Source organism: Phocoena sinus, chromosome X (assembly GCF_008692025.1).
Source record: "Phocoena sinus isolate mPhoSin1 chromosome X, mPhoSin1.pri, whole genome shotgun sequence".
Taxonomy (NCBI): Eukaryota; Metazoa; Chordata; class Mammalia; order Artiodactyla; family Phocoenidae; genus Phocoena; species Phocoena sinus.
Genome location: NC_045784.1, coordinates 105674862 through 105702498, shown reverse-complemented (window position 1 = coordinate 105702498; position 27637 = coordinate 105674862). Strand labels below are relative to the sequence as shown.

At 44.6% G+C, this 27637-nt stretch overlaps 1 protein-coding gene across 1 annotated transcript in view; it reads left to right on the top strand.

The window, feature by feature from the left end:
* Positions 1–27637, top strand: part of TENM1 (teneurin transmembrane protein 1) — a 608552-nt gene that overhangs the window by 553847 nt on the left and 27068 nt on the right. The window contains exons 25-26 of the mRNA XM_032620244.1: positions 15950–16316; positions 17728–18238. Of these exons, the coding sequence (XP_032476135.1) occupies positions 15950–16316; positions 17728–18238 (878 nt within the window). The remainder of the gene's footprint in view (positions 1–15949; positions 16317–17727; positions 18239–27637) is intronic.

Sequence of the window (27637 nt, the reverse complement as noted above, 5' to 3'; positions counted from 1 at the left end):
TGAACTGCTTTACAAATATAAGGGATGATGTAAGATGTTAATTGGCATCTTCAGGAAATATTTTCTGTTGATTCATCATACACTTTCTAAAATGGGAGGACACAAGAACAGAATAAGTCTGCAAGGTGTTTATTCTGATTTTGTAATATCTGTGATTGTCAGTCTCTATTTTAAATGCATTCCTGGATAATGTTATTTGCTCATTCAGTCCAGACCTACTCTCCTTGCTCTGTCAAATGCAGGAAAACACCTTCTGGAACGGCAAAGGGGAGCCAAACTTTTCTCTAATCCTTTAATAGAGGGTGCAGGAAACAAAAATCAGGCCTTTAAGGTAGATTCTCCTTCATAATAATATTAATATAAAAATTCAGTAAAGTTGAATGGTTGGGAAAACAGACCACCTGGATTTGAGTCCCAGCTCCACCACTTGCTAGAAGTGTGCCTCTGGGAAAAAATCTTTATCTGTAAATGGAGATGACAGTGATACTTTTCTCTATAGGGAAGTTGTGAGGATTAAATGAGAAAATACTGATATATAAAAAATCACTTAGCAAAGTACCTGGCTCATAAGTGCTCAATAAATTAGCAGGAGGGGCAGTAGCAGCACCAGTAGTAGTATTTGACCTTCCTTTCACAGAACAGAAAATTGAAGTGATAATTTACAGAACCAAGATATAAAAGGACCAAGAAGTTTGGAACTGCTATAGAAATTGTGTAATCTTCCCTTCCGTCCTTTGTACATAGGGGTACCTTTTGCAGAGAGGCATGCATAAACCTGTATATGAGTTTGATGGGCTGTATCAAGCATATGCTCCAGAGACTGATCTTAATCTACTGTGACCTTCACAGAATGTTTCATGTGCCTAATGCTAATGTGACGCTCTATCTAGATTGCTTAAAGCGTGTTCACTGCAGTCATTGAGTGGTGCCCCAAATCCTTCATTCTCTTTCTACTTTCAAGAAGTGTCACGTGGACTGTGGAGCTAGGGTTGGGATGTAGTGTGAGTTTCATACGTCTGTGAATTTGAGATGTATAGATTTTAGATCATCTTCCATCACTTTGAAATCAAGAGGTAAAGAGCAGCTCATTCAGTGGGTGGCCATCCTAGGTGGGTCAATTTCACAAAAAAATTCAATATGAAAGTAGATAAGTAAGACGACAGGGTTTTTCTAGGTCAATATGAAGAATATGACTCTCCCAAGACAAAACAGAGGCTCCCAGCTAAGTGGAAAATCAAAAGGAAAGAAGTTATGAGGCTAATATATTCATAATAAGAAAGAGAGCAGTGTCCTAGAATTTTTGAAGCAAGTTTAGTCTACAAGTTGCTTTGTCTTTTTCTTTTTTTTAATCAAGATATTCAGGTTCCAAGCATGTCAATCAGTTTTAAAAGGTCTAATGTATAAAAACCCAAATTTAACAAAATTATAAACTGGGAGAAGCATTACAATAAAATTACCCACAGAGTTTCTTTCTTTTTTTTGGCTGTGTTGGGTGTTCGTCGCTGCGCGTGGGCTTTCTCTAGTTGTGGCGAGCTGGGGCTACTCTTCGTTGCGGTGCGCGGGCTTCTCATTGCGGTGGCTTCTCTTGTTGTGGAGCACAGGCTCTTGGCACAAGGGCTGCAGTAGTTGTGGCACGTGGGCTCAGTAGCTGTGGCTCGCAGGCTCTAGAGCGCAGGCTCAGTTGTTGTGGCGCACTGGCTTAGCTGCCGTGCGGCATGTGGGATCTTTCCGGACCAGGACTCGAACCCATGTCCCCTGCATTGGCAGGCGAATTCTTAACCACTGTGCCACCAGGGAAGTCCCAGAGTTTCTTTAAATATCAATCATTTCCCTTCTCCAAATTCATTCAAACTCTTTTTCTTTTAACTGCACTTTTTAGGCCTACATCTCTTAGGTAAAATCACAATCAGGGTAGAATAGCCTATTACCCAAGATATTTGCATTGCTCCCTCCAAAGTGAACGCTCGGTTGTTTATATAAGAAGTGGAGAACAGCAGGCCAACATCTTCAACTCCAGCACATCCAAATTCTGCTGAAATGTCTGCACACAAGCAAAGAGCCAGAGTTGTCAGGGGCCTTAAAATAAAAGTCAAGTACCGTGCTCAATTCTATATCGAAAACGTAATTTATCGCATAAATAAAACTCCCTCAGCAGTGTCCTCTTTCCACACAAAGGACAATGGCATGTTAGCTCTTATTAAAGCTATGAAGCACTAGAGGAAAAGCATCTTCAGAGTTCAGGGAGAGTCACAAGATGCAAAGCTTGCAAACTACTTCTGAACCACTCAGTCTTGCACACATTTTGCCTGGCAGGCGCCATAACCTGAAATAAACCTGAAACTCTCTAAGATGCAGAGGTATCTGGTTGGCAAATTCAGTGGTTAGCATCTAGGGCTTATATGGCCAACATCCTGGGCTAAGTCCAAATGTGAGCCAATTGGCCTAACTATCTTTCAGACTTTATCTTTAAATATAGCCTTGCTCTCTATTAACTGTGGGAGGGGGAAGTGCATGATTCAGTGCCAACCCATATTTATTAAATGGAAACACAATTCAAAGAGAAAGTTCTGTTAGCTGTCATGGGGAGTGTCATCTTTTCATGCAGAAGTTAGTATATATGTAAAAAGTGAACACGGGAACATATGAAACACTTACCAAGAAGCTATACCTGCTGAGAGGTGTTCATCTTGAGATACATAAGAAAAACAGGTGTTCATTTGATCCGCCTCAGAATACACTCCCCATTCCAAATCAAGGGGAAAAGAATTCTGAAGGAGCAATCCTAATTTCTGACAAGGAGACTAGCAAGAGAGAATATAAAAGACATTTAGTAGTAAATGCCCATTGTATTATTATTTAATAAGTAAATTCTAAGCACACAGGAACTATTGTCATGGGCCCACCTTATGAATCATTCAGTACAGAATTCTTTCTCCAAAAGATGTTTGGGAGAGTGGTATGATCCACTATGAAATCATCCTCAAAAATCACAAGGGTGAGAAGCTTTTAAACAGTAAGGACATCAACATGGCAGCGCCAGAGAGTCAGAGAAGCTCTGGTTAAAGTCAATCACAACCAACTTCATTAAAATCCAAACACAGAGGATTTATTTTATGTGGCTATTTTCTGGACATGGCAGCTTCACAGGCCAGTAGATACACCAAGGATGCTACTGACTAATAAATTCTCTCAGTGCCAGATAGTCTTTGCTGGTTCTGGTTCACTTTTACTAGTTTTCTATTACCACTGCCCTGCAGTGGGTATTGCTCTTCCTTTGTCGTTGTATATGGGTTGATGCTGTGAATCTCAGTTAAGATCCGGTCAGAAAAACAGAAATTAGTGATTTTAACAGAGAGAGATTTAATATAGGGAATGGGCTGCACAGGTGTTAGAGGGTTGCAAGAAAAGAGGTAATATCTGCAGGAGGCAGTCACCACCTCTAGGGCTGGGGAAACAAAAGAAAGGGGTTGGACTTGTCAGAACCTAGAGAGGTGGGGCCTACTCCTCTGAGAAGAGGATACCAGTCAGCCTGCTTCCAGCCCCTGAGAGGGAGCATGATGAGACCAATTCTCCGATTACAGAGAGGAGCTGGAAAGTGCAGCCAGCCACTGCCACCAGGATGAAGGGCTACTGTTACAGCAACACTGACTGGAACAGAAAGCAAGCAGGAAGGAGTGAGTGCCTTCTCCCTCCTCTAGCCTTCCAGAGTCGCTTTATTTCCCAGATTGTCAGGATGGATCAAAAATCCAGCTGGTAAAAAGAGAAATGTAGTTTGCAGAGTCCCAAGCCCAGTATCACAAAGCAGTGTCTTTATTATTTATTTATTTTTTTTGTGGTACGCGGGCCTCTCACTGTTGTGGCCTCTCCCGTTGCGGAGCACAGGCTCCGGACACGCAGGCTCAGCGGCCATGGCTCACAGGCCCAGCCGCTCCGCGGCACGTGGGATCTTCCCGGACCGGGGCACGAACCCGCATCCCCTGCATCGGCAGGCAGACTCTCAACCACTGCGCCACCAGGAAGCCCTTTATTTATTTTCTTGAATTTTATTTTATTTATTTTTATACAACAGGTTCTTATTAGTTATCTATTTCATACATATTAGTGTATATATGTCAATCCCAGTCTCCCAATTCATCCCACCCCCCCACCCCCCCGCCGCTTTCCCCCCTTGGTGTCCATACGTTTGTTTCTCTACATCTGTGTCTCTAGTTCTGCCCTGCAAACCGGTTCATCTAAAGCAGTGTCTTTAAAGGAGTGAGTCTGGAGCTGGGAGACAATAGCTCACTAACTAACACACTGTGCAACGAGGTGTTGGATTTCCATGTCATTGTTGCTGCCGGAGTCACTCACATATGCTTACGGTTTGGATGAAATGTTAATTAGAGTGGACTGTTTGCCACAGAGGATTTCATCATTACTGAATCCATAAGAAGCTGTTATGGGGAGACCTCAACCAGAGCTGCTCAGTTTGTTTGCTAGTGATTCTGACTCCCCTGTTGTTGAAGCTCGGGTACTCAATATGCATCACCATTTTTTGCTTTTGTTCAGGCTCAAGTCCGTAGCCTGCCTGCTTCCTTAAATGATTCTGTACACATGGTAAGTGGTCAGGTGGCCAGTCTCCAGAGTTCTAGAAGCATGAAGCCTGAGCTGGGCCATCTGTTGAGGATGTGCTGTTTTGTATTACACACAGGGAAGTGGTGGGCAAAACCCGGAAGTGCACTGGAGGCCTAATGAAAATAAGACCAGTTAAATCTTCCCTCTAAATGTTCATTAGGCCATCTGTTCTTATTAGTGTCCTTATCATTTGGAAACATTACAGAGTTAAGATGAGACACAGTCTGTGGTGGAATTCTAGTCTAACTTGAAATAAACTTTTGAGTAGAGCAATCGTGACTTGTGACATTTCTCTTCCCATTTAGAACCCTGCCCACTTCTAAAGATCTCCATGGTGAAATTTTTTAATAGTTCCTTCCTGAAATATTATACCGGAAAACAGGGTTAGCAGTAGCTACAGAAATGAAAACATAATCTCAGAGTGGCTGATCAATGAAATCAGAACATTTCATAAAAGCAGTGCAGTCATACTTCTGGCCTGTAAATTGCTTTAGGTGCCAAAGGGAATTGGAAGCTTGGTCTATCCTGTCGAGCCAATACTATAATATTAACAACCTGCAACAGACAAGTTTCTGCAACTGCTCAACAGGAAGGAACGCTACCAGATGATTCCGGGGCCTTCTTCAAAGTCCCTGGCTCCTACGCAGGCAAAGCCTTGGCTGTCGACAAGAGCCCCACCCGCTACTGCATGAAGACCCACAATGGTCTTCTCTTTACTCCAGATTCTCTCAGAATGCATGGTCTCATCACCTGGTCTCACATTGGATTTCGTGTTACCTTGGACTGTTCTCTGGTCATCTCCCCTTCTGTGTGTGTATCTCCCACAGTGCTGGCTATACACTGGGAATTTAAGAAATACGTGTAAAATTAAATTGAAATAGTGACACAAAAGAAAAAGCAGAAAAACAGTGAAACTTTCATGTTCCTCTCCCCACCCGCAGAAGTGCTGAAAGTGTTAAGTTCTTTGACTGTAATGATAAAGCCCAAGATACAGAGAGATACAAATAGTAAATCGGCAAGTAGCATCATGTACAATATGTTCTTACAATAACAATCAAATTTACAAACAAATTAGCTGTGGAGTCTGAAGGACATGCTGTAGTTTTCACACTGGGCCTTCATCTCCTGCTGATAGATGACTTTGACTGTAAATTAAAAACTGGAAGTGGTTAAACATTCTGTGTATTCACAAGTGCCATTTCCAAAATTGAGGCTTCAGAGAGGAGATGCAAGAAAGGGTGACGGAAACTCAGAGCAATTATGCCTGTTATGAAGATGAGGTAGTGGCAATTACACAGCAGACTCATACAGAGTGTGTACGTGCTGATTGCTCTGAGGGAGCCTCTGAGAACAAACTTTTATAGCACCCATCAGGCCTTGGGTCTCTAGAGGAAGGAAAGATTTTCAGCCACTCGGTCAGTGTGCTTTTGGACAGAACTTATGGCCCCAGGAACCATCTTGGAAGGGATACGTGCTTTTTTCTTAATGAGCTTGAATGAAACTCTTATGTAGCCGAGTGGTTTCATTCACTGTTTCTTTCCTGTTCTCAAGCTTTTTGGTGTCAGGACCCCTTTACACTCCTAAAAATTGTTGGAGACTTCAAAGAGCTTTTCTCTATGTGGGTTTTATCTATTTACTTTATTAGAAAGTAAAAGTGTGAATTTTTTTAAACACAAAGCTATAGTAGCCTCAGGCACCCTCTGGAAAACTCCACTGTATACTCATAAGAAAGTACAAAAGGCAAATAGTATTAAGAATAATTTTGACCTCACAGACCTCCTTGAAAGAGTCTCAGGGATCCCCGAAGTCTGCAGACCAAAATGGAAATACCATATTTCCTCAATTCTAAGACACCATGTATTCTAAAACATAGCATCAATTTGATAACTTTAGGTGGTGAGGAGAGGTGCTCCATTAAATGTATGCGTTGATTATAAGACACAACCTCACTTCAGAAAATTTAAAATATGGAAGGGGTAGGAAATACACTTCTTAAGATTGAGGAAATATGGCAACTCCCACTAACCTCAGTGGGTCTCTGGAAATGCAGATTTACTGACTGAAACATGTTGATGAAAATTAGTTTTTCTTAGAGCTAATTTGTGTTTCACAATTTTTATAATGCATTCATGGACTGAAGATGTTACAGTCAGTGAGGCACTAATGTTTTCATTCAATAAACACTTGTCAACTGTAATACCAGATACTGGAAATACAAAAATGAATGAGACCTCATGCCTGCCCTTGAAGACTCACAGACCTAATAGAAGACAAAGGAAGGCAAACAAATATTTATAGTATAATGGAGAAGCATTGGATCTGAATGAGTCATGGACCTGGAAGAACAGCTTGAAGTACCCGAAGATGGAGCCCTGGGTATTCAGGAATGCTTGAGGTTAATCACTAAGTTTAAGCAATTAGTCATCTTCATAACAAAGGGCTGCCCTAGTGGACTTTGGCACATGTGTCAGTCTCTTTGGGACATTAATTTATGTCAACTTAATTTAATTTTGCAAACACTGGTGATCTATCCAGAGATGTAAACCTAGAAATTTGTTAGACCAGATTGACCATATTGGTATAGTCAGTAGCACCAGTCAAAAACAAAGCCTAACAGAACATTTTCTTGGTTGTGATTGGATTTGGCTGAGAATAATAGAGCCCCTTCCCCCCGCCACACACACACACACACAACAGTGACATAAGCAGGATAGCAGCCACACTAGTATAGTCCAGGACTGGATGGCAGTTCCACGAGGTCGTCTGGGACCCAGGCTCCTATAATTCTGCCCTGCCCACCCGGCACAGAACTTCCATTTTCATGGCCACCTCATGGCCTAAGACATCTGCTAAAATTCCCACCACTTCTATCCATATTGCATACTGGAAGAAAGGGCAATAAGAGGCTCCTTCCAGTTGGGTCAGCTGTCCTTAAGCAGCATCAATTTAAAAGTGTGGATACTTCCACACCTCCTCTTACATCGTATTGCCTTGAACTTTGTCACATGGCTACAGGTAACTGCAAATCAGGCTGGAATGCCTTCGATTCTAGATAGCAGTACGCCCAAATTTTAAGATTAGTGCACTAAAGGAGGAGGAGAGAGTGAAAGAATGATAGGGTAGGTCTAGAACTAGTAGTCTCTGCCACAGGCATCTTAGTAACCACAAATTCAGCATTTTGTTTTGACCCTGATACTGTCTGAGCTTCTTCAAATTTCTAAAAGCCATCTGGAAAGAGTTTGGGTTGGGGCACTTGGAAAGCACAATGATACTTTTCAGAGTGATGGTTCCTATTGATCTTCCTTTTAAATTAAAAGTGTGAATTATTGCAAGATGAAACATACCAGCTCTGCTCAACTTCCACAATGTTTTTGAAACATTGGGGTAGGTGTGATTTAATCTATAGGCTCTGCAGCAAAATGATTCTAAAGATCAGTCCAATTGTAACTCTTGATTAGATTGATCCTGGCTATTCATCTGCAATGAATAATGTGACTTACGTGTCAGTTATTCTGACTGGGCAGCCATGGACACAGACCAGGCTGACACATTTGACCAAAGGTTGAGGGGTTCCTCAAACTCTCCAGCCGTTATTCAGAGAAACACAAGAATGTGGATCTGAGATAATGGGAAATAATTTGCCGGTTGACGAGTCCGTGTAGTCTTAGTGTATTTCATCTTCTAATAATTTCCACTTTTTAAAAGCAAGATCAATAAGGGCCATCGCTCTCAAAGGTGTCATCGTGCTTTCCAACTGCAGAAAACCAAACTTTCTCCAGACGGTTTTTTCCCTCTTTTATAAATTTGAAGAAGCTCAGACAGTATCAGTGTCAAGAAATGAGAAGGCCATTTGCAAACTGACAGAAAGTGATGCTAACAGTCTGCAGTTGTCAACTTTTAGAAGAATGGGGAAGTCTAACATGGAGTTGGCAGAACACCTGGCAGAGAGCACTGCGTCCCGTCACTGCATCTTCCCCCAGGTTGGCATACTACAGAAGCGCTAATCATACGCTTCCTGGAAATTCCTGCTGAAGAGGCCTCAGAGATCAAAAGCAAACAGTCACTTTTCAAATGAGCCACAAGGCTGGAAATGTACTAAAGGAGGGAGATGAGAAGTGTCCTGTTTAGGATAGTTAGACAGGGCCGTTTGGGAAACAGCTGGTTTCTTCAGCACAGTTGAACTTGGGGAAAAGAAGTTATTAGCACTTGGTAGCAATGGCAAAATATAGTAACAGTCATGATGTGTTTCTGAGGCTTTTCCATGGAAAGTAATTTCTTAAAATGGATGGAGTGGAACAGAAGTACTCTACTGCTCTGTGTCACTAGCAACACCCTGTACCTATTAGAAAATGAAGGAAATGAAGTCAGCCAAAGGTTGTCAGTTACATGAGGGCAGGGCCTAGTCTGTCTTGGTTAGAGCTGGCTCCTTAGTGCCTAGCATAATGCCTAAAATGGGATAAAGAGCCATTTATTGGCAGAAGAAAGGAAAATAAAGTAGCATGTTCTACACTTGGAACTGCACCAAGAGTACTGTTACAAATAACAGTGGGGAATCCAAGTAATAAGCTGAAATATTAGCCGTGAAATTGGCTGACAAATGTATGAGAAATAATATATCCCAATATAAGCCAAATGTTTCTTGGAGGACACACAGCTTAAAAGGATTCTCAAGCAATGGAATAAATGAACAAGGAGGGAATGGCCGGTGACAGAGAAGCAAGGGAAACCTTGAAAGAGCATGACGATGTGACTGCACTTAAGAGTTCATGAGAGGGACTTCCCTGGCGGTCCAGTGGTTAGGACTCTGCACTTCCATTTCACGGGGCACAGGTTCAATCCCTGGTTGGGGAACTAAGATACCACAAGCCATGAGGCACAGCCCCCCCAAAAAAAAAAATCAAATAAGGGTTCATGAGATAGCCAAGGAATAGAACATGTCCATAGTCAGACAGGAATGAGAAGAAATACAGGCATGTTCCATAATAAAAAGTAGCCTTTACAGAGCTCTTTCTGTGTACCAGGCACTGTGCTAAGTGCTTTATGTAGATTTTTTGGGTATAATTCCTATAATAAATTTTTGAGAAGGTATTATCACTATACCCAATTTCTAGATAAGTAAACTGAGGCTCAGAGAGGTTAACTGATTTGCTCCAAGGTCACAGAGTTAGCAAATAACAAAATTTTGAACCCAGGAAGTCTTAACTCTGAAGCCTGAGCTCCTAACCACTTCCTTCTACTACATCTGAGCCTTTTTCTACGGAGAGAGTATATAGCTTCCATCAGACTCCCGAAGGACTTTGTAAATCCAAAAAAGTATGAGAAACAGTGTAGCAGACTCTAAGCCCATGAAGGCAGGGACCTTGTCTGTCTGAATCAGCATCAGATATTTGCGAGAGGCGTGGAGGGACAGCTAGGTAAATGTGTGAATGTACTGGTGAAGATCTGGCCTCCAAATTGATTCTTCTGCATCAATCTGGTCTCCCTCCAGCCTGCTCCCCAAACTGCAGCCTGAGTAATCTTTCTAAAGCCCTAGTCTGACCATGTCAACCCCCAACTTTAAAGATCTTCATTGACTCCTCAACACCCTCAGTTCAAGTCAAAAGTCCTTAGCCTACACAGCCCTTCATGGCTTAATGCAGCGGTTCTCAACAAGGGACAGTTTTCCCCTTAGGGGACATTTGGTAATGTCTGGAGACATTTTTGGTTGTCACAGCTCAAGGGAGGGTGCTACCTGCATTTAGTGAATAAAGGCCAGAGACGCTGCTAAATATCTCGTACTGCACAGGACAGGCCCCACAACGAAGAATCACCTGGTCCCAAATGACAATAGTGCCTCAGTGGAGAGACTTAAAATTAGTCCCCGGCAAACACTGAAACTTCATTTACCACCACTGCCTACCCTACTTATGCTCCAGCAATCCCAGACTGCGGTGAGCTCCACACGCCCATACGGTTTCGTGCTTCTGTGCTTTTGTTCGTTCTTTTCCCTCTGCTGAGATCACTCTTCCCACCTTGCTTTTTCTCAGTACCTTTGCTTCATCCTTCAAGATTAAGTTTACATCTCTCTTCTAGGAGTATTGCCCCAAACTTCCTCCTCTGTGTTCCCATGTCACCCTGGGCATGTGTCTATCGTGTCACTTAACCACGTGATATTGAAATGACCTGTTTCTGTATCTGCCTTCTGTCACTTGACCGGGAACTCATAAAGGGCAGGGACCTTTTTTATTTGCCTTTGTAATAGTGCCTGAGACAGAGTAGGCACCACAAAGCATTGAACTGAAAGATAACAAATGACAGAGAGAAAGACAAATCACTCAACTCCTAATGAGCTTTGACCTTCTCAGGAACAAAACAAAACAAAACAAAAGGTTGAAATCAACCTTTAGGTTGAATCTAACCAGGTAAAGGGGAGGCCAGACTTGGTGAGGAGAGCGTGAAGAAACATGTCCACTCTTCTAGGTGAGGAATCAGACGGCATAGAGGCGAAGCGCAGACATCTGAAAATGGGGATATTGATAGTTTCTTTCTCAAGTGATTGCTCTAAGCATATAAAGTAATAATCCATGTAAAGAGCCTGATACATAGGAAGCACTCAATAAACAGTAATTACTTATATTAAAGGCTCAGATGAGTGGGCCTGTAATTTTACAGATGTTATTGTTTAGGACCAGTTCAAAGGAAGGGGCAGCACCTATTTATATTTAAAAAGTAAGTCAATTTAAAGAAAAATATTAAGTCAATAATAGTGCAAGTGGTGGACAGCTAAGGCAAAATTCATGAAGCTGTTATGTGGACAACTGAAGTCTGGGAAACGGAGCTGAAAAGGAACTATATTGAATGGTAACTGGACTAGGTTCCTTCTAGCGCTAAAGGTTTATGACTTTGAGACCATTTTTCATGTTAATACCATTTGCTATCCCATACTTTGTCCAGGCACTGGGCTCAGTACCTTGCCTCCTTATCACAATTGATCCGCACAATATCTCTGAAAAGTAGGTAGACTATCATCAGCTTCTTTTCCTTATTGCAGATGAAGAAATCAGAGACTCATAGAAGATACCTCATTTGCCTAGGGTTACACACTAGTATGGGAAGGAACCAGCCTTGAAACTGTTAGGGAGCGCCTCAGTTTACAAATTATGGTCTGTGTCTACAGTGTGGGATAACTGAGGAATTTTCTGGTTTAGTCTAATCAAGGGCTCATATTTAGATATTGCTGTTACACATGGATTTTCCCCGATAGGATTCTGTGGCTTTATAAACTACTACTTAGGTCAAAATTAGCTGACTCTTTAAACCAGCCGTGGGACTGGCTGACCTGAGGGCCAAGTGCCTTCAAGGCAGATTTTCAATTAGCAGAGGAAGACATGGTGCTGTCAAGACTTGACATCCAGACCAAGAGCCCCTTTCTGCTGTGGGTTATTTCTCAGGGAAGGTTGTTGGGAGATGGGCACATTCTACCAGCTGGCGGCAACACCAGTGACCTTTAATGCTAGTTTAGCTTGAATACATTTTGACATTTCAAGCAAATTAATGTATTTTTACAAGGTGGGGTACCGACCACAAATTAGGCCAAATGGTTTCCCTGCAGGCTGAGTTACTGTGCAAAGATTCTCCCACCACCCCCAAAAGAAATGTTTATTTCTCTCCACCTGGACAAGTGCCAACAGCCCTCAGGGGTTAACCTTAGTCCCACCTCAGTAGTCTATAATTCTGGGGTCTCTCTGCAACTAACAGATGCTAATTCTGACAGCCGGAATGAGGCAAAGACTCCAATCCGCACGTTACATTGTGTGTTATGGAAATGCCTCGGTATAAAGCACCAGTTCCTTGAAAAATTACGTGGAAAAGAGAGTATCTAACATGAGAAGCAGATAGAAGGAACTAACAACCTACGAGAGGTGAAAAGGTCCAGTTTCTGAAAAGACAGACCCTAGACTACTAAGTAGCCACACATCTTTCATCTGAGGCGTTTTCAGAGACAAATCAAATGGGAATTAAAGGGATTCTGTGTAGCTCCTACAGAAAGTGTCTCAGAAGCACAGAGGCCACTTTAGTCACAGGAAACTGCCAGAGGGTGACTTATTTGATGGAACAGAAAACAAACAGACACAATAGCTGGTGTATTTTTGAGGCAATTTTAAACCTAATAAACATGCCACCAATAGCGTTGACTTAAATCAGCTCGGGCGAGTTGGAGAATTTAACAGCTCGTCTTCCAACTACCAGTCTTTATCTCAGAGGCGGCCTTGACAGCAGAGAGCAGAGTCCAAAACATGGCCTGCTCTGACTTCTGCCAGGTGTGTGCCGTCCCCGGCCTCTGCCCCGGCCTCAGCTCTCAGAGCGGGGATAATTAGAACGTCATTTCTGCCAGCTTTGTTTTTTCTGGGTCACTGACTTCAGACTTGATCAAAATACGAGTGTTGGACTGAAATCAATTGGTTTCCTCTTCCTCAGCCAGCCCCAGCTTATTTCCTGGGGGACTGTGCTCCAGAGGCCCAGCGCACACAGACAGCTTCTGTAGCAGCCCGATGGTGTGTATAGAGGTCCAGAGTGAGGGCTGTGGAGGGGTCCACAGCGCAGGCGCTCCATCTCCCTGCTCTCCCTCTCCGTGGCAGGGCGCTGACATGCAAGGGCCTCAGACAGACGTGCTGAGGAGCACATCACAGCAAACTGCTCTGGGAGCTGTTAAGGCTGGTGTTTAATGTTTATCCAATGGCCTCAGTTTGAAAGGCTCTGTAGAACATGCATAACAGAAGCTCAGCTTTATACTCCATTAGCATTCAAATTCCTAGCTGTCCAGAGGCATATGGTACTGACCAGAGAAGGCCAGCCTATGTCAAGGCTGAGGGCATATAGAGACAGGAGGACAGGTTGAGGCTGCTGGATGTCTGGGAGAGACACTCAGAGACAGGGGACAAAGAGACCCAAGTGGTACAAGAGGAGAGGTCAAAGACAACCTTTGTCTTCTTTATAACATCACCAGTTGCCCTCCATTAAGAGACAGAATTAGAGGGAAGGGCTTTATCTCAGACTGGCCTTTGTCCACTTCATTACTGAGTGGAAGGCCCCTGGAAATAGTGGGCCTCAGAATGCGATGATAGCATATATCTTGTTTTCAGACTTTCGGATTCAATAAGAAAAACAAAGCTTTCCTCGGGCTTTCACTCAAGGCAAAAAGAATTGCAGCTACATTACTGTTACTGTCTTGGCCAGGAATGGGGCAGACTCTTCTGCCTTTGCCTAGCCATAAGAGAAGAGAAATAAAGTACAGAATAAGTGAGTGGTGGAGTCGAGAGTGCACGTAACGTAGTTCTCTGAGAAGTGCCCGGTGATAAATAGCAGCTGTCGAGGAGATGTCAGGGTAGACATTGGGCTGACTCCTGTGTTGAGGAAGGAACTAGAGTAGATCCGTGTTTGCTTGGCCTGTGTGTCCCATTGCCCAGCACAGCACTTGGCACCAGCACGCCAGACACACACACACACACACACACACACACACACACACACACACCAGTCCTTTTGCTTCTAACTCCTTAATGTGTCTCAAATCCATCTACTTCTCTCCATCCCCACTGTCGCCAACCTAATTCAGGCCACCATCATCCCTCACCTGGACCACTGCAGGAGCCTCTTAACTAGCGGCCTGTTTCCCATCTCACCTCCTCCTCCAATATGATCTCAACAGCAGAAAGGGTGATCCCTCTAGAACCCAAATATGATTATGTCACCTCCCTACTTAAAGCCATCAGAATAAAACTGGATATGTACATCTCTCCATTACCTGGTGAATTAGTCTGCTGGGGCTACCACAACGAAACACCACAGACCAGGTGGCTTTAACAAGAGAAAGTGATACTCTCATAGTTCTGGAGGTGGGAAGTTCAAGATCGAGGTGTCGGCAGGTTTGGCTTCTCCTGAGATCTCTCTCCTTGGCTTGCAGACGCCCATCCTCTTACTGTGTCCTCACAGGGGCTTTTCTCTGTGCATACACATTCCTGGTATTTCCTCCTTCCTATAAGGACCTGAGAGCCCCACCCTTATGACCTCATTTAACCTTTATTGCCTCTGTCAAGGCCTCATCTCCAAATACAGTCACATTAGAGGTTAGACTTCAGCATGTGAATTTAGGGGGGCACAATTCAGTCCTGATACCTAGCCACTGTATACCTCCTGATTCTCACCGATCACCTCTCCATCACTCAGCCTGTATTAGCCTTACTGGATTGTTTGTAGTATCTGGATGGGCCATACTGTCTCTAATCTCTGAACCTTTACCCATGCTGCTCCCTCTCCCTGGATTGCCCTCAACTCTGCTGCCTGCCATTTCCACCTCATTCCTCTCCTACTGGTCATTGCAGACCCTATTTAGGTACCACCTTCTCTGGAAATAACCTGCCTCCTGACTCCTAGTCTGGGTAAAGAGCTCTCACGTCCTCTCTGCTGCCTCCTTCTCATGACATGGAGAGTAATTGCCTGATGGCTCTCCAAGGGTTCTTGTAGACCATGAGGCATTTGAAGGCAGAAGCTGTGTCATTTTGGAGATCTTTTGAATGCCCAAAGCCTAGCACAAGGCTTAGCACAGAGAAGGTGCTCAGCAAACATCCAATGAAAGAACAAACCAACCTGTTTCTTTGCTGAGGAAAGAAAGGATGTGGAGTGAACCAGGTCAAGCCACATGAGCAGTGCATTACAACTTAGGATTCCAAATCCCCAGCTGATGAACCGTACCTGAGTACTCCACAAGACAGATGCTAGGTCTGTGCCAAGGAAAGGTCCTGTCCCCAGAGGTTGCTGATGGAGTAAAATCGGGTTTCTCTAGCACTCTGTTGTCCAGATGCCTCTATGACTTTGCTGTTCCATGCATCTACAGAGCAGTGAGAGAGATTTGCATCTCATAGTGCCACAGAAGCCCTAGAGCAGTGGTCCTCAAACTTTATTGTGCTTCAGAATCACGTGGAGGACTTGTTAAAACATGGCTGGCTGGGCTCCAACTCCAGAGTTTCTGATTCAGTAAGTCTAGGTTGGGGCCTGAGGATTTGCATTTCTAACTGGTTCTCAGGTGAATCTCTTGCTGCTGGTCCAGAGACCACACTCTGAGAAGGATCCTTCTGGAATTATAGCAGAAAATAATTCACGTTATGTTGGAAATGGCATAAATGGTAAATGTGTTTACCAGAGCACTCAATCAACTGTCCTTCCGAACTTTGCCGGATAACACCAACATTGCTGAAATTCATGAGACGGGGAACCAATAAGCCAATTTTTCTTTCAAGGTAAAACGGCCCCGGAAAGATATTGTAACCTAATGGTGTGTGTTCTGTTCTTTTTGCAGGTGCGATTAGAGTGGCCAACAGACCTTGCAGTCAATCCCTTGGACAATTCATTGTACGTCTTGGATAACAACATTGTGCTTCAAATTTCTGAGAACAGGCGAGTGCGGATCATTGCAGGGCGCCCCATTCACTGCCAGGTGCCGGGCATCGATCATTTCTTGGTCAGCAAGGTAGCAATTCACTCCACTCTGGAGTCAGCAAGGGCCATCAGCGTCTCCCACAGCGGGCTGCTCTTCATAGCTGAAACAGACGAGAGGAAAGTAAACCGCATTCAGCAAGTTACCACCAATGGGGAGATCTCCATCATGGCTGGTGCCCCCACTGACTGTGACTGCAAAATTGATCCCAACTGTGACTGTTTTTCAGGTATGACCTTTTTAGCAATTCAGTAGCTCCCCCTCTCTGTTTTCAAAAGAAAAACGTGCATCAGAAAAGTCAAAAAAAGAACAAAAGTATTACTTGTAAACATTGGTGCGAGGCACTGGAGAAAGCGATGGATTGGGGGTCAGATAGCTTAGTATCTTGTCCTTGTTCTGCAGCTGACTCACTGAGTGACCCTAGGAAAGCCATAAAACCCCTTCATGACTCACTTCATCTGCTAAGTAGAGAGACCACGTGTCTCAGTTATATCACCTTGCTGTTTTGAAGATAAACTAGTATAATAAAAGTTTTGGTACTCTAAGAAGTTAAGACCACTCTACAAATGTAAGATCATGATATTATTTGTACTTTGGATAAAGGGAAGCTAGGTAAAACCTACATTTACTGATTTAGCTAAGGAAAAAATTACTTCCAATAAGTGACTGGTTTCCAGATTAACAGTGTGTGCTATTTGAAACCCAAAGGGACTAGAAGCAGACTGCTTTCAGGATACAAGGGCAAAATTAAATCTCACAATGGAGGGTTCTCAGGACATCAGTCTGCTACTTACGTTGTTTTTTTTTTTAAACCAAAATTTTCTCCATAACCAGTAGCGCCCTTTACTTCAATTGAAATGAGGGGGTGGGGGGGGGAAAGAGCCTTTTCTCCAAAACACAGAGTGGATATTCCAGACAGTAAACAGTCCTGTAAGTGTCAATAGATGCATTTACTGCTGGTACGTGGACATCCCTCCATGCTGCATGCCGCCCTATTAAACTGCTCATCCACGCCCAAATGGTTCTTTTAACCTTTGCCTTTCCTTGGGACAGAGGAATCAAGAGTGAGCAACTTGGTCAATATGACTTTTGATTGATATTTCCAATGTTTTCCTGGACAACTAGTTTTATAGTTATTTTGCTAATTGATATCTTTCTTTCAAGGCAAAACTGGAATGTTTATTCCAGTTATCAAATTTGATGTTTTGAATCATTGTCACACTTGCAGACTTAGTGTACTTTCACAATATGACAATGAAAGTTAACAGAAGAAAGGTGTCTGGGCACAGTAGGACTGGAAAGCCCTGAGATAGATGCCATGAGCATGGACAGGCGTAAGTCTCTGGCTAGATTTGGGGTGGCTGTCGTCATTTGCTGTTTTTGTATCTTTAGATACAGAAGAGCAGGATTGACGATTTCACAAAATCGGTGTTAACTGAGAGAATTGCATCTCACTGTTCATCTTTAGTGGCACTGACTCCAGAATTGTGAATAATGGGTTTCAGATATCCAGCTGGGGCATGTGGAGAATGTTGGTTCACTGACTGTCCCCTTCTTGATGCACAGCGATTTCTGTATATGGTATGTTTGTATAAGTGCTTGTGACCACAACTATTAACATCAGGGTCTTTCTCCCACAGGTGATGGTGGCTATGCCAAAGATGCAAAGATGAAAGCCCCTTCCTCCTTAGCAGTGTCACCTGATGGTACCCTCTACGTGGCAGACCTTGGGAATGTTCGAATTCGTACCATTAGCAGGAACCAAGCCCACTTGAATGACATGAACCTTTATGAGATCGCATCACCTGCTGATCAGGAACTGTACCAGTTCACTGTCAATGGAACCCACCTGCACACCTTGAACTTGATAACGAGGGACTATGTGTATAATTTCACCTACAATGCCGAAGGCGACTTGGGTGCGATTACCAGCAACAATGGCAATTCTGTGCACATTCGCCGAGACGCAAGCGGGATGCCCCTTTGGCTTGTGGTGCCTGGCGGGCAGGTGTACTGGCTGACCATAAGCAGCAACGGAGTCCTGAAAAGAGTGTCAGCCCAAGGCTACAATCTGGCCTTGATGACCTATCCAGGAAACACGGGGCTCCTGGCTACCAAAAGTAACGAAAATGGATGGACGACCGTTTATGAGTAAGTTTCTAAATCTCAACATGGGCTTTGTTAGGTTTGTATTTGCAATTGTATTACAGTGGGAAAATGACTTAGTAATTGCTGAGTGTTGCATGCTATTTTCTCGTAACAGCCACAATAAAAAAAAAAAAGTCAAGGAGAAAATTTTACCCAACTCCTAGGCTTCGAACCCATTTCTCCAGAGCAAGCACTTTTGCAGAGCATAATAATAAAAACATAGGCTGAATGAAGAATCAAGCATGGCGCTGCACGAGACAAGAATGAGGCGGAAGTCCACGTGCTCGAGAAATTTACAGCATAGCCGGGAAAACAAGGGAAAATTTCATTTAAATGACAAAACGAGAAAATAGTTCTAAAGTAGCAAAGAAGCAGTGTAGCTTAACTAGTATTTATTGATCGCTGTGGGGTTTAATGAATGAATGAATGTGTGCGCAGCCCAGCCCAGCCCAACTCAGTTTAAGTTGTGAAATGACGTGGGGCAAATGCTGAAACAGGAGAAGCTGCACTCCACTGGCTGCTTCTGGGAAATGTGGAGTCAAAAGCTTCAGTACAGGCCTGCGCCCTCCCCTCAGTTTCCCTGCACAAGGCAAAGACTCCAATACATTTGGGTATTCACAGACCGGGTCTGTGATAACTTTGTTTAACTGGGAATTAACAGAAGGTGTGTCTGACGGCAGGCTACTAGGAGGTGTCCTGTCATGGACATAGAGATCATCGTCCTTGCCTTTTAAGGCTGGACAACGTTATTTGCAAGTCAACCCATTTAGAAAGCTAGTTTGCCAGCGCTCGGCAAGCATCTTCCCCACGAAGGGAATTGCTGAATTTTTAACCAGTTTACCAAGTGAAGATAATGCATGGAACTGAACCCAGAGCCTGAAATGGCATTCAAGTTGAGGAACGTGAGAAGCGGAGATACTAAATACGAGGAGTTCCAGGTGTGACTCTTCCGTGAGAATGTAGGGAATATGAAGAGAATAGATCCCATGAAACCCTCCTGAGGAAAGGGACAAAACAGTTGGCCTTCAAGTTTTGGATCATTTCCCAAAGAAATGCCACTTATACAAAAGAGCTGGACAGCTATTTTAGTTTCACTGAAAAAAATGTATTCAGTTTCTGTTGCAGGTCTTCCTCTATTTCTGGAAAAATTTCTCTTACATCTTAATAAAAGTCATAAAAGCTACTGTTCACTGAGGGTTTACTATGTGCTAGGTCCTAAGGTAGGTGATTTACATAAAGTATTTTGTTTGAGCTCCAAAATAACAACATGGGATACGTGCTCCTGGTTTGCCTATTTTATGGATGAGGAAACTGAGGCCCAGCATGGTGAGCTTGTCCTGATTCACACAGATGTCCAGGATTCAAACTGCAACAGTCTGACTCAAGAGCCCACATTTTGAAATATACTACCCTTAAGAAAGATAAAAGTTCTAATGAGAATATCTTTTCTCAGAAATTCACGCAAGATCACACTGCAGCTGAAATTAGACAAATAACTTTTTTTTTTTTTTCCGTACACGGGCCTCTCACCGCTGTGGCCTCTCCCGTTGCAGAGCACAGGCTCCGGACGCGCAGGCTCAGCGGCCATGGCTCACGGGCCCAGCCACTCCGCGGCACGTGGGATCTTCCCGGACCGGGGCACGAACCCGTGTCCCCTGCATCGGCAGGCGGACTCTCAACCACTGCGCCACCAGGGAAGCCCGACAAACAACTATTTTGAAAGCTAATGGTTAAATTCAGTTAAGCAACAAGAAATGGCAGAATTATTAACTAGTTTTCAAAATAACCAGTTCAACCGTTCACTTATTTACCAATCATCACATTGTACTCTTGAAATACATGCAATTTTATGTCAATTATACCTCAATAAAACTAGAGAAAAAACCCCCACAAAATAACCGTTTAACCATTCATTTATTTATTCAACAAATATTTGCTAAGCAGCTAGTATACGCCTGGCAGTGTTCTGGTGCTGGGGATATAGCTGTGAACAAGACAGATACAAATCCCTACCTTCATAGCGCTTACATTGTACTGGAGGGAGGCAGGTAAAATGCACAGAACTTCAGATGGTGATAAGCTCTGCGGAGGAAATAAAGCAGGGTCAGGGGGAAATCAAGATTTGGGGGCAGAAGGGGTTTTTATTTCAGGCTGGGTGGTCAGGGAAGGCCTCACTCAGAAGGTGACATTTGAGTAAAGGCCTGTAGGAGGTGAGGGAGTGAGTCGTGTGGGTATCTGCTGGGGAGGAAGGGGGAAAACATTGCAAGCAGAGTGAGCAGCAAGTGCAAAGGCCCTGCAGCAGGAACAAATCTGACATGTTCAGGGAATAGTAAGGCAGCCACTGTGACTGGAGTGGAGTGCACAATCATAGTAGGGAGACAACATCAACGAAGTGGCCAGGGCCACCTCCCATAGGGCTTTGCAGGCCTCTGTGAAGACTTCTTGACTCTGAGTAAAAGGTGAGACCGCTGGAGAGCTTCAAGTAAAGGAGTGACAGAATCTGCCTTACATTTTTAAAGAATCACTCTGTATTGAAAACAGACTGTATGGTGGAAGTAGAGGAACCTAATGGAGGGAGGGGCTATTGCAATAATCCAGGCAAAATGGTGACTTAGACCAGGGAGTGAGGGCAGTAAGTGATAATATTCTAAATATATTTTGACAATAGAGCTGTCAGGACTGACAGGTGGGATGTGGGGTATGAGGAAAAAAAAAGGGTCAGAAATAACTCCGAAGTTTTTGGCCTGAGCAAGTGGGTGCTGGACTTTCCGTTTACCAGGATGGGGAAGACCAGGCAAGGAGTACATGATACTGGGTGGGAGTTCAGGGTCGGATATGATCGGTTTAGACATCCAAGGGAAAATATCAAGTTGGCAATTGGATTTATGAGTCTGGAATTGAGGGGAGCAGCTGGAGATGTGAAATTCGGAGATCCAAATTTAGCGTCCGCCAGTGTCTTGATTGTGTTTAAAGCCACGAGATCTTCGTGGAAAAGTGAGTGTAGTCAAGGAAGAAAAGAGATCTGATGATGGAACCTAGAGCACCCCAACATTGAGTTGAAGATATGAAGAGGAACCAGCAAAAGAGACTGAGAAAGAAAGTCCAGTGAAGTAGGAAGAAAACCAGGAGAGCGAGACGTCCTGGAAGCGAAGTAAAACAAGTGACGCAAGGAGGAAGGAGTGATCAGCCGTGTCAAATACTCCTGATAAGTAAGATAAGCACGGAGAATGACCGTTCCATCCAACACTGTGGAGATCATTGTTTACCTTCACAAGAACAGGTGCTGTGGGCACTGGGGGACAGAAGCTTTAGCAGAGGAGCTTTAGGAGATAATGGATACGCACATGTTCATAGCAGTGTTATTCATAATAGCCAAGAAGTGTAGAGGACCGTGTCCATCCAGTCATGAATAACCAAACGAAATGTGGTATATCCATACAATGCGATATTATTCATCCATGAAAAGGAATGAAGTTCTGGTACGTGCTACAGCATGGATGAACCTCAAAGACATCATGCTAACTGAAAGAAGCCAGGCACAAAAGGACAGATATTATATAGTTCCGTTTATATGAGATATCCAGAAAAGGCAAATTCATAGAGACAAAGTATAACAGATTAGCAGTTGCCAAGAACTAGGGAGAGGAGTGAATGGGGAGTGACTGCCAGTGAGTACGGGGTTTATTTTGGGGATGATGGAAATGTTCTAGAAATGGTGCTGATGGTTGCACATGTTGTGAATGTACTGAAAGCCACTGAATTGTGTACTCTGTACTGTTAAATGGTGACTTTTATGCTATGTTAATTATATTTCAATAATAATAATCATAATAATAAAGAGAGCAACTGGGAGGAGAGTTTGGGAGTAAAGAACCCTTCTGAAGTGCACTGCTGTAACGAGCAGAGAAATTGGAGCAGAGGGGGAACAGAGTAATCAGAAGGAGGTTTTTAAAATGAAAGAAATAGTGGTACATTTGTGTGCTGATGAAAATGATCCAATACAGAGGGGGAAACTCATGATGTCAGATAGAGAGCAGAATGTTGTAGTCGGGTAGTTTGTGGTCCCGGCGGATACTTACAGCAAGCGGAGCCCAGGCCTGTTACCAGGACTCGGCTGGCAGTGAGAAAAAAGTAGCATCTAACGTCATTGTTTTTGGGTAACCAATCTTGAGGCATTAAGAGATGAGAAACACAGGCATTCACGCGGGGGTAATCATGGAATTTTATGGCCACAAGGAGACATCAGAGGTCACTTTACAAATAAGGAAATGGAGGCCTAGAGTAGGGGACTAATTTGCCCATTCATGTTGCTGGTTGGCTGGGTCTAGAGTCAGATCTTTGAGCTTCTAGCCCACTGCTCTTTCCACTACTACCCCACTGCCTTCCAGAAAAAGGAAGAGGATTTGGGATTACAGGAGTGACCATGGGAAGTCTGGGGAGCTAGAAGATTTCTGCTGCAGTAGCAGGACAAGAGGAGTATGAGAGGGCTTCCCTGGTGGCGCAGTGGTTGAGAGTCCGCCTACCGATGCAGGGGACACAGGTTCGTGCCCCGGTCCGGGAAGATCCCACGTGCCGCGGAGCGGCTGGGCCCGCGGGCCATGGCCGCTGGGCCTGCGCGTCCGGAGCCTGTGCTCCGCAACGGGAGAGGCCACAACAGTGAAAGGTCCGCGTACCACCTAAAAAAAAAAAAAAAAAAAAATGAGGAGTATGAGAGCGCCATGAAAGAGAAAGGGAGGCTGAATATCCGTCTCGTCCTTCTCCCACCTTCTCAGTATTATGCGGAAACCCTCTGTGGAGAGGAGAAGGTTCCTCTTCCTCCTGAAGCAGTGCATTCTGTCCCCAACGGAATGCTGTCCCTGTCGGTTCCTGCCTGTACATATGGGAACGAGCAACTTCCCAACCTTCAAAATGAAACTAATTCTTCCCAGTCTACTCTGTACAAACTCTGGCTTCTTTCACTTTTATCCTCCAATGCTTTAGCCGGTTCTGAGCACTCCTTCGAGGTTTTCCTTCTCCTTCTGAAGCCAGGGAGCACCGAATCGGACCTACTCTTCCAGTCAGGGTTACAGCCATGCTAAGGTCAGTAGAAGGCGGCCTTGGGCCACTGTTACCAGGCCCTCCTAAAAGAACTTGAGCGTTGCTCAGAGGTGAGAGAGAGGCTGCCTTCTTTGGCCGAAAGGTGACAAATCCTTTGCTAAGGTGGACATCAGATTTCTGTTCTGAGATGAGAAACAGGAAAAGAGAAACAGAAGCAAAATTGTTGGAAGGATGGAAGACTGCTGCATAGAGGTAGCTAAGCCAGTAATCCGTTCAACTTTCGGTTATCAGCAACAACGGCAGGGAGAAATGACACAGATGACCCTGAACAGTGTGGACAGTCCAAATGGGATTTTAAAATGCATCTGGTGCCGTGGTAGTACTTGTCTTGTGTAGTGTGATGTTGGACCAGGATCAAAGTTGCACACCCCAAGTATTAGTACTTGATGCTTGACTGCGCCTAAGTGTCCTGGGTGTCAGGGGAAAAGCTGACCACAGAGAAATGGCTAACAGGGAGGTGATTGTCAAAGCAGAACTAGGAACGAGGCAGGGGTTCTGGCCCGAGGGGCTGGCGGGCTCCTAATTGCGATGACCCTGCCCCAGCAGAGGCTGCAAGAATAGCCAGGACACCCTTGCTTGTGTCGCAAGCATTTCCCCGGTAAAGGCTTCTGCTACGCTCAACCGAAAAGGTCCCAGACTGAGGCCAAAGTGTCAGTTTTGTCACTGCTGCCAGTGCAGGCCGAGCTGACAGTTCCTCAGGCCCTTGACCTTTGTGGGAGCACGATCTCTTGATCCCTGGTTTTCTGTGTTCTCTCTATCCCGGGACTTGGTTCGCACATTCCCCACCCCCAACCCCCCCAAGAAAACGCCATTTACTGACAACTTGGAAATGCCCTCACGATAGCTCTGGGTGCCTTCTAAGCTGTTTTACAAATGCTCAGTCTTATGGAAGATGGCTAATGGGAGGTTCTCTCTCCTCCCTGATAAGATTAGCGGAACGGGGGCGGGGAGCGGGGAGGCGGGGCAAGGTACACAAGCCACGTCTCTGGGTGAGATATTTGCCTAAGCAGAGGATGTGATTCCCATGCGGAACTGGTTATGTAAGTGAATGGTCAGTCCAAACACATGGAAGTGTTTCCAGTGCTTTTGAGAATCTCAGAGTAGGGAGAGAGCTAAGGCACCACATGGTCCAGGCCCCTGCCTCTGGGCAGGTGAGGGATTTCATTTAAGCAAGAAGAACGTAGAATTGCCAACAGTTCCCTCAGGACTCCAGAGACAGACTGGACACCTTTGCTCAGTTCCTTCCCCCTGTGCTTTACGCCCTTGGTAAGGCTCAGGAATGGGCAGAGAGAACTGTCGTGGCTCATGCTGGGGAGAGAGAACTACCAAAGAGAAAGGGACTGAACAGAAGGAAGAGAGGCTGCTGGCCGAACGAGCTTTCAGAGCCTGGCTGGGAAGGTGAGCTGCACCTCACAGGACGTCCGTGTAAGCTAAGCCTCCACACCACCTGGGATGGCTCTGTCTATCCTCTCACCACGCTGACTCTCATACCCACCCCTTCCTTCCCATTTCCACTGGCAGATCCTGTTTCTCTCATTCAACAAGTATATGCAGTGAGAGTCTGCCCTGTGCCACACACCGAAAATACAGAGGTGATGAGACACTGTGTCCTCTCTCTAAAGATGTGAGAGTTTACAACCTAGGAAGGAAGACTGGTCCCAAGGATAGGCGATCACAACGCATTTCATAAAGGCAAGAGGCCACCATCTTCTCTTACACAAGCTGAGGCGTTAGCCTCCCAACAGGTTTCCCTGCTCCATAGCTTCCCTTCCGAGATTCACTGCCACCGAAGAACTGCTTGCATCATACCGTTCTCCCCCTGAAGAGCTTCCTACGCCTCTCCATTGTCTACTGACTGCATGCTTTCCTCCAGAGCCTGACACCCCAGTTTCCCCGTGCTCTGCTTCCAACGTGCCTCTCCGGCCTCATCTCCCACTCCGCTCCGAGAGGACCTGTGTGCTCCAGCACCACGCTTCCCTCGGTGGTCATCCCAGCCACCGGTGTGCCTGCCTTTGGAATGCCTTCCTCCCGTCCCCAGTCTCTACCTGTCGAGGGACTGATCTCCAGCTACCCTCCAGGATTCAAATACCACCTCCTTCTCTTCTGCTCAGCCTGCCTGGAAGTAACTTCTGCCTCTTCTGAGCTTCTGCAGCTCCTTGTTTACAGAAGTATATGGCAGTATTCTGGCATCAGAGTGATTTGTGTGTGTATCTTACCTACGCTGCTAGACTTTGAAGTTCATTCACCACAGCATCCCCAGTACCTAGCACAAGACTGATACTTATTGAGTGAAGGACAAGTGAAGATAGAAGGGCATCATGGACTTGGGCCGAGTCATAGGGAGCCACATGAAGTTATTGGTGAAGAAAGGGTAATCCAGTATTTCCTAAAGAACGCTTATTAGGTTGGTCAGGTTTCCGGCATGAGAGGGTAAAGAGGGTCTATTTCCTTTAAAAAAAAAAAATAAGTAATGAATTTTTCTTCTATATTCTTCAGTATTTTCTTAAGAAGAGCAAAGATGGAAGAGCTACTAGTTTTTACCCTGCCCGGTTTAGCTCTGGCTTAAATTGTCCTCAAGGGAAAGGGCAGGCTATCCCTTACGAGAAAATATCAGACCAAATATATTTTTAATAATGTGTAAATATCATCTCCCCTAATATAAACTATATGTTCCTCAAGGACAAGAATGAATTCTGAATTTCCTTTACAAATGTTTCCTTTGATCCACGGGGACACGTGTGTGCGCACGCACACAGTGGAACTCTGTAAAATCAGGGACGGGAAGGGACAAGGTGATGGCAAATCTCCTCTTCCCAAGCTCACTCCTGATGACCATGAAGGCAACAGTCAATGCCTGATCACACAATTCACCAACCAGAATTTGCAGCCCAGGGTAGGGAGGGGGAGTGGGGGCGGGGCGGTGGAAGTTACAACCCTGTTATGGCCTGAAGGGATCAGTTGCAGCATATTGGCTTGCGTCCTCTGCACCAAAGGATGCAGGCACCAGAGGGAAGCCCACAGAACAGCGTAAGAGATTTTGATTAAACTTGTTTCTTTGACATTCAGTCTGGAAACATGTAGTCCCCTGTGATGGAGGGGAAACAACAACAACAAAAAGAAACCTCAAGCAAGCCGTAAGAACTCAAAGGCTTCCTTTATTTCTTATCCAGTTTGGAGCAGTCTTTCCAAAGTTGTGGGATCTGCTCTTCCTTTGAACATGACCCCACAGAAGAGACTTGGGCCTGTAGGTTTTGACTGAGCCCAGGAGAGGCACCACACTGCAGACACCACCAAATGCCATTGCTTTGGCTGTGACTAGCAGAATTGGGGTGGGTGAGTGTACTGGGGGGGTAGGGTGCTTTGTTTTTTTGGGTTTTTTCCCTTCAGTTTTACTGAGATATAATCGACATACAGCACTATATAAGTTTAAGGCATGCAGCATAATGACTTGATTTATATATATTGCAAAATGATGATGACAGCAAGTTTAGTGAATGTCCGTCATCTCATATAGATACAAAAAAAAAGAAGAATATTTTTTTCCTTCTGATGAGAACTTTTAGGATTTACTTTCTTAGGAATTTTCATACATACCACACAGCAGTTAACTACTGTCGTGTTGTACATTGCGTCCCCAGTACTTATGTAACTTATGACTGGAAGTTTCGACCTTCTGACCACCTCTGTCCCATTCCTCCACCCACCCCCCGCCTCTGGTAACCACAAATCTGATCTCTCTTTCTATGAGTTTTTTGTGTTCGGGTTTTTGGTTTTGTTTTTTTTTCAGATTCCACATATAAGTGAGATCATACAGTATTTGTCTTACTCTGTCTGATTTATTTCACTTAGCATAACGCCCTCAAGGTAGAGTGCTTTGTTTATGATAAAGTCAAATGTACACTTTCAAATAAGGAGGCTTATCCAGCCACAGAAAGGAAATCAGACAATACAACTTTCTAGCTCTCTAGCGCCTGGGCAGGACTGTGGGAAATTCTGTCTTATCCCCACTGCATTCCCTCTCTCAGCAGACAAGGAGCCAGGCAGCAGCCTCCCAGCTACATCTATCCAGGGAATTACACCACAGGCCACTGCTGAGGTTCATTCAGATTTTTGACCTCTGCTCATGGATGGCTCAGTTAGCATCTGATCTTGTCATCTTGCCCTGAGAAGTGGGCACGACCACTGCCATCACCTTTCAATGAAATCTTGGCTTTCAAACAAGGGGCTATGTGACTGGGAAAGAAACTGCCCTGAGCTGGAAAGCCCGTTGGAAACCTGCATGCGTAGCATCTTAGGTCAGATCTC